Source organism: Lethenteron reissneri, chromosome 25 (genome assembly GCF_015708825.2).
Source record: "Lethenteron reissneri isolate LAM-NWPU_2019-01 chromosome 25, ASM1570882v1, whole genome shotgun sequence".
In the NCBI taxonomy this organism is placed as follows: Eukaryota; Metazoa; Chordata; class Hyperoartia; order Petromyzontiformes; family Petromyzontidae; genus Lethenteron; species Lethenteron reissneri.
In genome coordinates, this window is record NC_083803.1 from 15,238,338 (window position 1) to 15,252,219 (window position 13,882).

The 13,882-nt window shown below is 52.9% G+C and overlaps 1 protein-coding gene across 1 annotated transcript in view; it reads left to right on the forward strand.

Moving 5' to 3' along the window:
• Positions 1-1,519: 1,519 nt before the first annotated feature.
• The window catches only part of PAX1 (paired box 1), a 32,302-nt gene continuing 19,939 nt past the window's right edge, over positions 1,520-13,882 (forward strand). Inside the window, exons 1-2 of the mRNA XM_061559472.1 lie at positions 1,520-1,859; positions 3,465-4,172. Coding sequence (XP_061415456.1) covers positions 1,856-1,859; positions 3,465-4,172 — 712 coding nt within the window. The 5' untranslated portion in view covers positions 1,520-1,855. The remainder of the gene's footprint in view (positions 1,860-3,464; positions 4,173-13,882) is intronic.

Consider the following 13,882-nt stretch of genomic DNA (forward strand, 5'->3'; position numbering starts at 1 on the left):
AAGCCGGATTTAAAGTGTATTCACACGGGATTCTCGCGAACCTGTGTACAAACGAACGCACGTGTTGTTTAATGTATATGCAATTTAAATTAAATCAATAGGCTTGAGTCAATTGATAATTTCTTAATAATTGGAGCTGATTGCCGTACGCTTTGCTCATTTGCAACAGCTAGTTCTGCCTTGCAGTTACAAGAGTAATAGTTTGCTCCCTATTTCTTCACAATCATCATCGTCGTCATTGAGCATCGCAAACTGTATCTGCCCACTGCTGGATGACGTCCTCCCACGCGGTCCAATTCATCTCGCTCTGCGCATCAATTACCGGACCGCTCCGATAGGCAGACGCGCCCCAGAGTAGCGCACCCCCACTGGATATTAAAACATTCTCCACCGCGAACTGTTCGCAACAACAAAAACACAAGAAAGAAAAACCATGCGCACGCAAAGGAATACGTTCATGTTTCCAACACGTGTTTGTCTCTGGGCGCATTGCGAGTATTCCCGTGTACATGTTTGATCTCTACGACGTCTAGGGCAGTGCTTCTTCTTAACCTGGTAGTGCACGCAGCCTCTGGGGGTGCGAGACACCGCCAAATGTTTTTGTTAGAAGGTAAATAATCGAAACACAAAGTAAGCAAGTTACAACTACTTTGTTCCATCGACCCGATGTAATTATTCACATTATACTTTCTTGTTTTGTTTACAATTGCTACAGTAAAGGTTAAGAACCACTCGTCTAAGGTAAGCCCCCAACAGCAGCGCGACTCGTTCATATTGGAGCGTTACTGAGACTCCCCATCGCAGCCGACGCAGGCAGATCGCCAGACGCACGTCGCTACGGGATTCATAAACGCGCTCCTCCTGAATTGGAGACCCGTGACACACGGGACGAGAACGGCGCGTGAACGCGACGGGAACTCTTTCTCTTCACTCTGACCCGATTCGCGTCGATATACCTGCGCGGCGGATAGAGAGAAAGAGAGAGAGGGACAGGGAAGGTGGGAGGTTCAGGACCCTCTGTGCCGGACAGGGCCGCGCTACGAGCCACGGGCCCTGCCACAGGGCGCGTGTTGAGACGCCCGCCTGCCCGCCCGCACCCCGATCGGCCACTGAGAAGACGCGAAGCCCGAGATCTCGACACGTCCGCCCCGAGCCCACCCTCTCCTGCGGCGGCTGAGTGAACGAGGAGGCACCGTGCGGCAGGAGAGAGTTGGAGTGCGGTGGAGAGGATGAGGATGGGGCGGGGAGTGCGAGGAAGGGTGGGTGTGGGAGGTGGTGGGGGGGTCTGGCTGGGGTGGAGAGCCGGAGTGACGTGCTCGGTTCACTACGCCAGTCGCCCAGAGAGAAGTTCGCCTCTTACCCCGCCCGCCCCAACCTCTCTCGCCTCTTCCTCCTCCTCCTCCCTCTCCTCCTCCTCCTCCCTCCCTCCCTCCTCCTGCCGTCAGCTCTCCTTCCCGCCCACCCCCACTCGTCCTCGGAGATCGGATTTACTGCTCCAGCGACAGGACTCGCTATATATCCCGCCCTCGCCGCTCGTTCCCCGCGGCCTCGCTTCCTCGCTCGCAAGGAACCCCCCCCCCCACCCCTCGTCGCAAGCCGCCCGTCCTCGGACGAATGGTGCAGCCACAGCGGCCTTTCATTTCTTGCGAGGGGACGGACGTCTTTGTGTGTGTGTGTTTTTTTTTAAACGCGCGCTCGCGTAAAACATTTAACAGCCGCGACCAAGAAAAAGCATCGATCGGCGAACAGCAGCAACAACAACAACAGCAACAAAAAAGGACGCTTCGAAACGAACGCCGCGAACTCGGGACTCGTGCAGGACGTGCGAGCGCGCCGCTGTGAGAGTTGCGTCAACATGGGTACGTCGCCGTTGATGTCTCGCCGTGGTCGTCGTGGTCGTTGTCGATGTCTCGCCGTCGCATCTCCGTCACAGGCGGCGCCGGGAAGGGGTTCGGTGGCCAAATATTAAGTTGTTATTGTTTTTTGTTTACCGAATTCGAACAACAACAAGAAGAAGTGTCTCTTCTTGTTATTTTGACTGCCGACCTCTTCCCTCCCTTTGCCCGCGTCGCGTTTGTTGCCCTCTCGCCGCCGCCGCCCCGCACCTCCGATGAACACGGCTGGCCACGTACGGCGCGAAAGAAGTTCAGCGCGCGCGCGCGCGCACCAGTCCGCTCAGCCGTGTAGCAACAACATCAACAAGTCGCGTTCCGCATCGCGGACACCGCTCGTACGCGTTAGCCGGCTTCATCCGCAGCTGCTGCTGCTGCCGCTGATAGCGGGGCTCATGCGTTTACCCGCGCGGCTCTGTTGTCAGCGTGACAGTTGTTTGCCGGTCGCCACTGCGGGAGATCGCACGTACGAGACACCAACAAGCCGTGGGACCTGCGTTTACAGGTCGCAGGGAGGTTGGCGCGGGTTGCTTCTTCGACGGCGTTTGCGCCGCCGCCGCTGGGCTGAGTGAAGGGAAAGTGAATGGACCGCAGGGGTTGAGTGAGCGAAGTTTCCGCCGACAGAAAGCGGGCTGCGTAACGCTGGCGCGTCGCGTAATCGTTGAGTGGGAGGCTTTGCAACGGAGCCGTCGCTCGCAACTCTGTGTGTATGTCCCACCATGAGGAGGGTCACTGCGCACATTGGCCACGTACAGGTCTATTGTGCCCGACGTGTCTCTCTTTGCTATCCGTGTACCCGTGCGTGAGAGCGCAACTGCGTGTGCGCGCTGTGTAACACGCTGAGCGGGGTCGAACACACCGGGGTATTCGACGCGCCTCGCTAACCCACACGAGCAGAGAGAGAGAGAGCTGTGATAATCAACATCGACCCTACTCTCTTCACGTCAATGTGGCGAGTCGCGATCTCTCCGTCTCTCTCTCTCTCTCGGGCTCCAACCCTCGCGTCTCGCCACGCGCGCATCCATCCCGCCTCTGTGGGCTGGGACCCTCCACTCACTCACTCGCTCACGAGTTGATCGACACACACCGAATGTGAGAGAGACCACGCGACTTTTTGAAACCCCCCCCCCCCCGTATGGGCTTGCACAGACTGTAGAGGGGGGGGGGTGCTCAGTGCTGTTCGCACGCCACGCGATGGGATGGGGTGAACCGACACCACGCCCGGCCGCCTTTGTCTCCAACGGCGGCGATGTTTAATACACACCGCACTAGAGACCGATTTAAGGCTGAGCCGACCTAGGGGAGGCCCAGGACCAGGTTTCAATATTCGCACATGACTCTGACACGCACACACGTACACACGCACACACGCTCGCGTGTAAATGCGTAACCGCGGGTGGATTGGAACAAAATATCTGTCGCGTCGGTTATAACAATAATGATAATTAGTTGTTTGTCATTATCATGATTATTACGTATTGTTATTGTTGCCATGCTCAACCCCGTTGCTGTTGCCCCCCCCCCCCCCCCGCGTGTCGCCGGGCGTGCGTGTGCCTGCCGCCCCGGGCGCAGACCAGTCCTTCGGCGAGGTCAACCAACTCGGCGGCGTCTTCGTGAACGGGCGACCTCTGCCGAACCCGATCCGCCTGCGAATCGTCGAGTTGGCGCAGCTGGGCATCAGGCCGTGCGACATCTCGCGGCAGCTGCGCGTGTCCCACGGCTGCGTCTCCAAGATCCTGGCTCGCTACAACGAGACGGGCTCCATCCTGCCCGGAGCCATCGGGGGCAGCAAGCCGCGCGTCACCACCCCCAACGTGGTCAAGCACATCCGCGACTACAAGCAGCGCGACCCGGGCATCTTCGCGTGGGAGATCCGCGACCGGCTGCTCGCCGACGGCGTCTGCGACAAGTACAACGTGCCCTCCGTGAGCTCCATCAGCCGCATCCTACGCAACAAGATCGGCAGCATGTCGCAGCCGTGCTCGCAGATGCAGGACGCGTCGGGCATGGCCTCCTGCAAGCAGTCTGCGGCCGCCGCAGCCGCAGCCGCGGCCGCGGTGCCGTACGGAGCTCTGTACGCGGCCTACACGAGCTCGCAGCTGCATCACCACCACCACCATCACCACCACCACCACGGACACGGGCCCGCGGGGAAGGGCGGCGCGCACGCGATGCACGGCGCCACGGGCGTGCACATCCCCGCGGGGCTGCCGCGTTCGTGGCCCTCCTCCTACACCGTGAGCGACATCCTGGGCTTCAGGACGGCGGCGGAGCAGCAAGGTGAGAGGCCGGTGGCGGTAGTGGAAAGTTGTGGTGGTGGTGGTGGTGATGGTGGTGGTGGTAGCGGTGGTGGTGGTGGTGATGGTGGTGGTTGGTGCTCGTGGTAACGGCGACGACGATAATGATTGCGGTGGTTGTGGTCGTGGTAGTGAAAGCGGTGGTCGTGGCGGTAATGCTGGTGGCAATTTTATTGATGTCGGTGGTGGTTGTAATGATGATGATGGTGGTGGTGGTGGTGCTTTATGAAGGTGATAATGGTGATTGTGGTCGTGATAGTAGCGGTGTTGGTGATCAGTGAATGCGGTAATGGTGACGGAGTGATGATGATGATGATGGCGATAGTCGTGTTTTCCGTCCATCAAAGCGCTTTCTTTACCAAGTGAGAGCCCGCTCGGCAGTGAGAGCGGAACAGCGGTTTCGTGCATCCGTCCACACTAAGAACTCTCGATGGCTGTAGCAAGATTTGTGCTTTATTCAACAGATCTCTGCGCCAAGTTGTTTACGTACTTCCTCCGTTAGTATCATCCGTCAGTGTATATATGTGTGTGTCTATAGACCATGCTGCACGAACATAACTTGCCCCAAAGAGTATGTTAAGGCAATGCGGGGGGATATGTTTTGTAGATTATTCACACGCACACACGCGCGCGTCGCGTTCGCGAACTGCGTAATAAACCAGCGTCCCGCGTTCGATTCCCGCTCACGACCATCAAGTGGCGAACGGAACCTTGAACCGGTCCTGGGCCTCCCCTATGTCGACTCAACCTTAAACGAGTACCTGGTGCGGTGTGCCGTGCGTGGCTTTCATGGGTGAAGCTGCTCACTGACAGCACATTCCCCCAACAGTCTGTTCAGGCTATAGGGGTGGCGCGGGAGGGGTTTTATTTTGTACTATAAGACTAGAGCACCCGTTAATGTATCCCGCGTCCGTCATACCCAAGACGAAGACTGCAACATTTCAGGAGATGTCTCGTGGCAAAACGTCCAACCCACGTACAGAAGATTGTACGCGAGCCATACATTTATAACTGTATTTCAAAGCCACACGCCCGGTCGTAGCTCGCTCCGCCATGTGTTTTTGTTGTTGTGGTTGCTGTTGTTCGGGCAGTGTTTTTTTGTTCGGCACGATGTCCGACGTTTCGCTCCACGCGCTGCGAATGTTTCTTCGCCAGCTCAATATCCAGTTCAAACGGCACAACCGCGGAAACGTACGTGGTAGTCAAGCTGTAGGCGAGACAGATGGCTCGTTCTCTTGCCGCTCGGATAGTTACACTGCTACGTGATTTTGGCTAAACCTTTAGTCTTTTGAACGTTCCTAACTTTGACCTGTTTACATTTTTTTGTGCTTTAACGATTGCTGGATTCGTGTAACCTCGGCCTCCCTTGTACAGTATAACCGCACTCTCCTGCTCACCCGAATCCCCAAACCAAGTTGGTGATTGTTGCTGCTCTAACCTGTCGGACCTAACGTAGCAGATTCAAATCCACGTCTCACGCGTCAAAGCAGAGAGAGAGAGACCGCGAGAGAGACAGAGAGCGGAGCGAGCAGCAGATGTGCGACTGCCCTAATTGTTGTCCAATTTGTCCGCGGACGGACCGACCGAGGCCCGATTTGATATTTGAGTGACGTGGAGAGAGAGAGAGAGAGAGCGCTGCCGAGGTTGGGCCCGCACGCCTCGGGTTGCCTGGCTCTGGGGCCAAGGAAGTGCGTCGTCGTTAAAGCGTTGCGCTGAGATCTATCTTCGCGTTCCACCACCACCACCCACACCACCACCCACACCACCACCCCCCAACAAAGGGCACCGATGAAGGTGGTCAAGGAATTCCGAGAGCTTCGTCAGACGAAAGGGGAACACGCAACCTCTTACATAGACAGCGCTTGGACAAGTGGTGACGATCTGGCTTCGTGCAGGAAGTGGCTCTTGCGTTGTTGTTGTTGTTTCGTGAATGGATGGAGCGTTGGCGAGGGTTATTAACTGCGTTTTGTGCGTTTCGTTTGTTACCCCCCCCACCTACGCACGATTGTCTGCGTACGGTGCGAAAGACGTTCAACATACATACGTACATAAACAACGCTAAGCGCTGTTGCTATTAGACCCAGCGTCCCTGAGTTCGACTCCAAACCACGGCTCACACCAGTATCGAGTAATGTCTGAACCGATTATGCCCCCACCCTCGCTCCACCTCCCCCCTAATCATCAACCCGCATTGACCAGCGTGGTGAAGTATGATGCTCATATAATAGCCATGACCGTGAATTGGCCTTCATATAGCCGTGGATTGATAACGACCGTAGCTTCTTTCCTATGTTGTTGTGTGATTTAGTCGAATATTACTCATACATATACGGATGTTCTTATAATGTGGACTCTATCCTAGTGTGTGTTATAGTGATTAGACTACCCGTTGCCATTCACAAATCGATAATGAAATCGTGCACTTTGAATTTCATTTGCGTGTTTCAATTAATTTGAACGAATTCGTTGGCGGAAATAGACGCATATTTACATTGCAACAAAATTTATAAATACACCGTAAGATTACTGCGTATATATATACATACGTATTCGCGGTTGTGAAATGTTATTGATCGTGGTGCAGACATGACATGCGGTAACCTTACTCCCGTTCTGCACGCGTGCTCCCCGAGTTCCCCCGGGTCTCCTGCCATAGCTAAACCCTACACCCACAGTGGAACTGCTTTTGAGTCAAAAAAGGCGCATCCCCAGTGCTGAAACATGCCCTGCGACATCGCAGACCTGCGACCACGCAGGGTAGCAGCGGTTAAGAGCCGTAACATCGCTCCCCTCGTACGAAACCTTGGCAGGATCCACTTGCAAAACGAGTCTTGAACCTTGCCGAGACGTTCTTGGGTATACAAGCAAATAAATGAATGACACTACACAAATGAATTATTCGACATTATAAATATGTAGTTTTCGGGCTGTACCGCGTGTCGCTGGGCGTGTGCGCGGTCCGACGTTTCGCTCTGCGTGCCGCGCGAGCCTCGTTCGCGTTCTTCCTCGGCAACTTGAGAACGAAACGTCGGACAGCAACACAGGCGCGCAGCGCCAATGCAGGATGACTGTGGACGCGACTTACGATTCGCGTTCCGCACGAGACGACTCCCGCCGTGTATGAGACCATCGCCTGCACTCGAGTTGGTAAAGCGGTGTTCACCAAAAGCCGCGTCTGTCGTTTAGGCCTCCGACCGTTGCGTAACGTAATGCGAGTCAGGGCTCCGTACACTTTTGGTTCTTTCGGTAAAGTCACGTCGGTAGAATTGAAATAAAACAAATCACGACGTTTACGATCGCAACACAAGCAATCCTCATCAAATCAGCATAGAGTCAGGGCGTTGCGAAATACGATCCGACACTCGTTCCAATCGATAAACCTGAACCGAGACTCGCTGTTGGTAACGCGACCTATGCAACCGTGATTGTAAATGTAAGATCTGTAGTGCACGGAAACATCCGTACCGTCGGAGGACGCCTACGACGTTTCATAGTCAATAACAGCTCGCTGGGACCTTCCTGTTGAAATAAATACAATTAAAAATCGAAGTGAGCCATTTATAGATACCCCACTTAAATTGTAGTGAAACATCGTATCGAAGAAAACATTTGTTACGTCAAAGCATCTACGCGTCTCCCACCGACCTCGATCGGCTTGCATCTCGCCAGCTCTCTCCTCCGTAGCATGCGGAGCCATCGCGCTTTCACGAAATCCGATCAGCTGTTGAGAAGAATGGAAGGGGTTGGTTCGAACAGAGTGGCGTATCTGCATGTGGATCGGCGTGTACATTTTCGTGCCCCTGGCTTTACCGTACAGCAGCGTACGTCTGTTCACCTTCTATCGCACTCGCACGCAGCTAGCCATGCTCATCGGAGGTGCGGTACGCGCGCGTATTTCCCCGGATGATAAATTGTAAATTAACAGCCCTCTGTTCATCTACTGCTGAATGAAAGCCGAAACCACGCCGCGCGTCGGTCGTGCCGGGCGGAGGGGATGGGGGTGGGTCGGTAGTTTGACCATACTTCACCACGCTGGTCAGTGCGATAGGTCGGTGAAGTGAGGTGCAGGGGGGTGGCAGGACAGGTTCAGACGCCGCTGGTGGTAATCGCGGCCGGGAATCTAACGAGGGCAGGTTTGGTTCAAAGCGCGAGTGCGCTAACCATTTTACCATCGATCACTACCCCCACCCTTACCGCGCAGTGCGTTGTAAGAAAGGAAAATTGGCCATCCACTAATGTTTGCCACAATTAGCAACCCCCCACAGCCTCCACGGCAGAACAACTCAATGCATACGTCCACTCTTGTTCCGCGCTTAAGGGCCGTCGCCTGAAACGTTAGTACACCATATTAGAAACGTTCGTCTACGAAGGCACTGTTCATAATCGAGGTGGTGATATTTGTTGTCGGTATTACCATCATTATTACAGCAACACGCGCGACTAGAGACGGCCCTTACAGCTCGCCGCTCTATGAGTCCGCTTTTGGACGAGAGTCACAGGCTCGATTCCTAGTGCACGTTGGAGCGCTGCGTGGAACGAACGAAGCGCACCACCTTGAATCGATCGCGAGAAGAAACGTTAAAGACTAGAGTTGTATTGCAGCTCAGTGATTGGGCCGCTGCGTCAGCGTGGCTGCCGAGTACGCAGACGGTGCAACTGCACCCGGGGGGCACAAAGACCCAGGGCCCTTGCGACCTGAGTACACTGGCACACGACTCCGAACGCCTGGCAGCAGCATTCGCCGGATAGACTCTTCGTGTCTCCTGCACGTGCTCTCCGCGTGGTTAAATGAAGGATGTTCAGGATGTAGGCTTGATTGCGGACGCACGACGCACACGCCCAGCGCAGCGAAACGTTCTCACCGCGTTCATTCACCGCTCATCGACAGCCTCCGTGAACTCGCCCCTACCACTACACCTCTCTTCTCTACGCGCTCTCCTACCTATCCCCTGTCATCTCACTCTACTCCCCTCCACGCACTCTCCTACCTCTTATCTCACTCTACTCCCCTCCACGCACTCTCCTACCTCTCCCCTATCGTCACACTCCACTCTCCTTCACGCACTCTCCTACCTCTCCCCTCTCACCCCACTCTACTCCCCTCCACACACTCTCCTACCTCTCCCCTCTACTCCCCTCCCCTCCACGCACTCTCCTACCTCTCCCCTCTACTCCCCTCCACGCACTCTCCTGCCTCTCATCTCAATCTACTCCACTCCACGCACTCTCCTACCTCTCCCCTCTCGTCTGGCTCCACTCCCCTCCACGCACGCTCCTGCCTCTTCCCTCTCATCTCACTCTACTCCCCTCCACGCACTCTCCTACCTCTCCCCTCTCATCTCAATCCACTCCCGTCCACGCACTCTCCTCCTTCTCCCCTCTCACCCCACTCTACTCCCCTCCACGCACTCTCCTACCTCTCTCTTCTCATCTCACTCTACTCCCCTCCACGCACTCTCCTACCTCTCTCCTCTCATCTCACTCCACTCCCCTCCATGCACTCTCCTACCTCTCGTCAGACTCCACTCCCCTCCACGCACTCTCCTCCCTCTCCCCTCTCGTCCCACTCCACTCCCCTCCACGCACTCTCCTACCTCTCATCTCTCTACTTCCCTCCACGCACTCTCCTACCTCTCCCCTCTCGTCCCACTCCACTCCCCTCCACGCACTCTCCTACCTCTCATCTCTCTACTCTCCTCCACGCACTTTCCTACCTCTCCCCTCTCGTTCCACTCCACTCCCCTCCACGCACTCTCCTACCTTTCATCTCTCTACTCTCCTCCACGCACTCTCCTACCTCTCCCCTCTCGTCTCACTCCACTCCCCTCCACGCACTCTCCTACCTCTCGTCAGACTCCACTACCCTCCACGCACTCTCCTACCTCTCCCCTCTCGTCACACTCTACTCCCCTCCACGCACTCTCCTACCTCTCTCCTTTCATCCCACTCTACTCCCCTCCACGCACTCTCCTACCTCTCCCCTCTCGTCACACTCTACTCCCCTCCACGCACTCTCCTACGTCTCATCTCACTCCACTCCCCTCCACGCACTCTCCTACCTCTCCCCTCTCGTCTCACTCTACTCCCCTCCACACATTCTCCTACCTCTCCCCTCTCGTCTCACTCTACTCCCCTCCACGCACTCTCCTACCTCTCGTCAAACTCCACTCCCCTCCACGCACTCTCCTACCTCTCCCCTCTCGTTCCACTCCCCTCCCCTCCACGCACTCTCCTACCTCTCCCCTCTCGTCTGGCTCCACTCCCCAACAAGCATTCCCCTACCTCTCCATCTCGCTCCACGCACTCTCCTACCTCTCCCCTCTCGTCTCAACTCTGCATTACTTGCGACCTCACATCCAGATGTCGTACGTGCCTTTGCCCGTGGGTCGTATTTGGCCGCTATTGATGAACGTACTCTAAATGTGTGCTTGACCGCCTTGCTTCATCACTACGACTACTTCCACGAGAGTAGTCGTGATCTCGCGCCCGGGCTGCACATCTCGTTGGCTCGTGTCCGGTGCAATGTGATTTCTGACGCTGCGCTCCACGCGCCGCCAGCGAAACGTCGGACATCGTGGCGCGCAGCACCCATTGGGGGGGGGGGAGATATTGTTTCGATTTTGTTTCAATGAACGCAGAGCTGCGGCTTGTCGTGGAGACACGTGACGGTGATGGTCGTGTTTTCTCCCCTCTCCACCCCTGGGGGGTATGGGTGGTGTGATGACTGCCCCCCCCCGACACACCTCCTCGACATCCCCCCTCGCATTCACGTGCTCCCTCGTGTCACCGGCTCAGCAAGGCAGAGCGAGAGAGGAGGAGGAGGAGGTCGGAGATAAATCGACGCGGATTTCTAAATAATTCATGATCCCAGCAAACCTGTCTCCTCTATGCAGGGACGCAATGCGAATTAGCTATGTGATATGTACATGTAAATATATATATATACGTTATAAATGCATATGAACGTGCGTATGTATGTGTGTGTAGCATATAAGCATTATGTTTACTTGCGTATTTATGTGTGTGTAGTATTATGTGTATTATATGGTATTTACATAAATATGGGGAGCGGTGGTGCAGTGGTGAGCGCGCTGAGCTCACGACCACCATCAGTGACGATTATCTGAACCGGGTCTGGGTCTCCCCAAGGTCAACTCAGCCTCAAATGAGTACTTGGTGTGGTGTGTAAGCATCGCCACTGGGGGAGACAAAGGCGGCCGGGCGTGGTGTTGGCCACCCACTCCCTCGTGTGCCGTGACGGCCTTCATAGGCGCTCGCTCACAGCACTTGCCCCAACAGTCTGTTACAGGCTATACGGGGGATGTAGTATGTATATATACTTTACGTATACTGTATATCAGGTGTACTGTATACATTCAAGTCAACACGGGTGTTGGCTGGTTGATTGTAGAGCCACTTTAAGTCTCGAGGAATTGTTTTTTTTCCATAACTAAATCGCCAATAATCACAGTGCCATGAAAAGGAAACAAATATAGTATTATACGATTGCATCTTAATACCACTATAATAATACCATAATCGTTTGTTACTAAATCGACTTTGATAATCGGAAATAGCGAAAGCATCACACGTCGTTTATATCTGTACAATTATAAAACATTGTATCAAGTGTTGTTCAAACTGTTATGTAAATATAAATGTACATCATATACATTTGGATACAGTTATTTATTTTGCAATATTTCGTGGTACCATCTGAATTATAGTATCTTGTAATTAACGTATGCACTCTTTTTGATGGCTTCAAACTTTGTCGATTATTTCGTACGACACTTCGATCTCACAGTACTGTCATTATAACCCCTCATATTGCATCATACTGTGAGAGGTGGTGACGGATTTGGAGAGACATTCATTCAGCAGTGGATTGACCATGGTTGATGATGATGTTGATATTTAATAACAAACACAACTGTTGGATTTACGAGTGAACACTGCTCCCGTGTTGAAGCCGGGAGTGCACTTGCCAATAACGTCTTGAAATCCATCCGGCAATAGTGTTCAGGAGCGTGACTGGCTGATGAGGTATCGAATGTTGAAACCGGGCCAGACTCTCCTTTGCCTAAACAAATGCTGCCGGGTGACCATTGTAATCGCGATACAATGGAAACAAAATAAAAAACTAACACGGGGAACATTGACGGCAAATATTAAACGACAAAAAAAACATCAGCATGTAACGTCGAGGCTCACACAGATGTCATCATGGAACGCATGCAATCAATGTCTGAGCGTAGAAACTTAATTCATTGTCGTGGAACAGTGGAGGCATGAACCCAACCAAGGTATCCCGAGTTCGATTGCGGTCCACGGCTAAAAATGAGTGGCGCGCGTGGAATCTGAACGGCTCGCAATCTCACAACTCCCCCCCACAATCAATCACCCACCCCGGACTGATATAGCCATCGTGGTGAACGACGCGAGTGACCATACTTCACCACACTGTAAATAAACAAACGACCCCTATGGCAACTCCCCGTGGTAAATGACGCATTCATGCAGCAGTGGATTGACGTGCAGTATTCATAAACAGTATATAAACTGTGTGTGTATATATACACAGTATACACAAGTACATGTATCAACTAGCGTATCTTCTGGATTATAAGACCTTCCCAAAGTAAGTCTCACCCTTTAAAGACTTTGCGAGAAACTGGCAATAAACATTTGATCCTCAAACACACGCGCACGCAACTACCACATTATAAGACGCAGCCCTAAGCGTTTACTTTAAAATATAGGGGAGGCGGCTAAGTGCGTCTTATAATCCAGAAAGAATACGGTATCATTCAACCCCCCCCCCCCTTGTAAGCGATGCCTGAGTGTGTACTTGTGTACTGTATTGTGTACTGTATCGTGTACTGCTACGCACAGCATCGCTACTTCAGCAACACCGACTGGAAATTGCACAGCAGCATAACCGCTGACACTTTCGCCAATCTGGTTTTTGAAAGGTATATTTCAAGAAGAGGCGACGTTTCGGGAAATGCCCCTTGTTCATAGCACCAAATATGGGCCATTTCCGGAACACATCTATTTTTTTATTTCTTGTACATATATATTGTGTCTTCTTCGGCCACATTATTATTGAGTGACGTATTGAGTTGTCTTGTTGTTGTTGTTGTTTATGATTGAGCACCGCCCCTAAGGCAGTAGTAAACAGATAACACTGTGTAACAACAACAACAACATTTGTCCCTGGGTAGTAAGTGTTACTTTCTAATTGCTTATGCCTCAAAAGTACATAAAATGGCTATGACTCCCCACAAACTTAGCTTTTGTGACCAGAACAGTGACATTTTTTATGTACCTATTTCAATGTGAAAACGTGGTGTGCATTTGTGTCATTCCTTCACGTAAAGTCCTGGTCACAAAAGCAAAGTTTGTGGGGAATAATAGCCATTTCATATATACTTTTTATACATAAGCAAATTTTAAAAATAACATTTACTACCCAGGGACAAAAAATCGTGTTACATAGCGTAATTAGTTCGCTAGCAGCTGAGTCTCCTGCAGATCAACTCCACTCCTGCGTGTGGTTTCTGCTTCAATCGAAACACGGCTGATGCATTTCTGAAGAATGTAACATATTGTGAACACACACATATGCATTTCTGAAGATTGTAAAATATTGTACACACACATGCATTTCTGAAGAATGTAAAATATTGT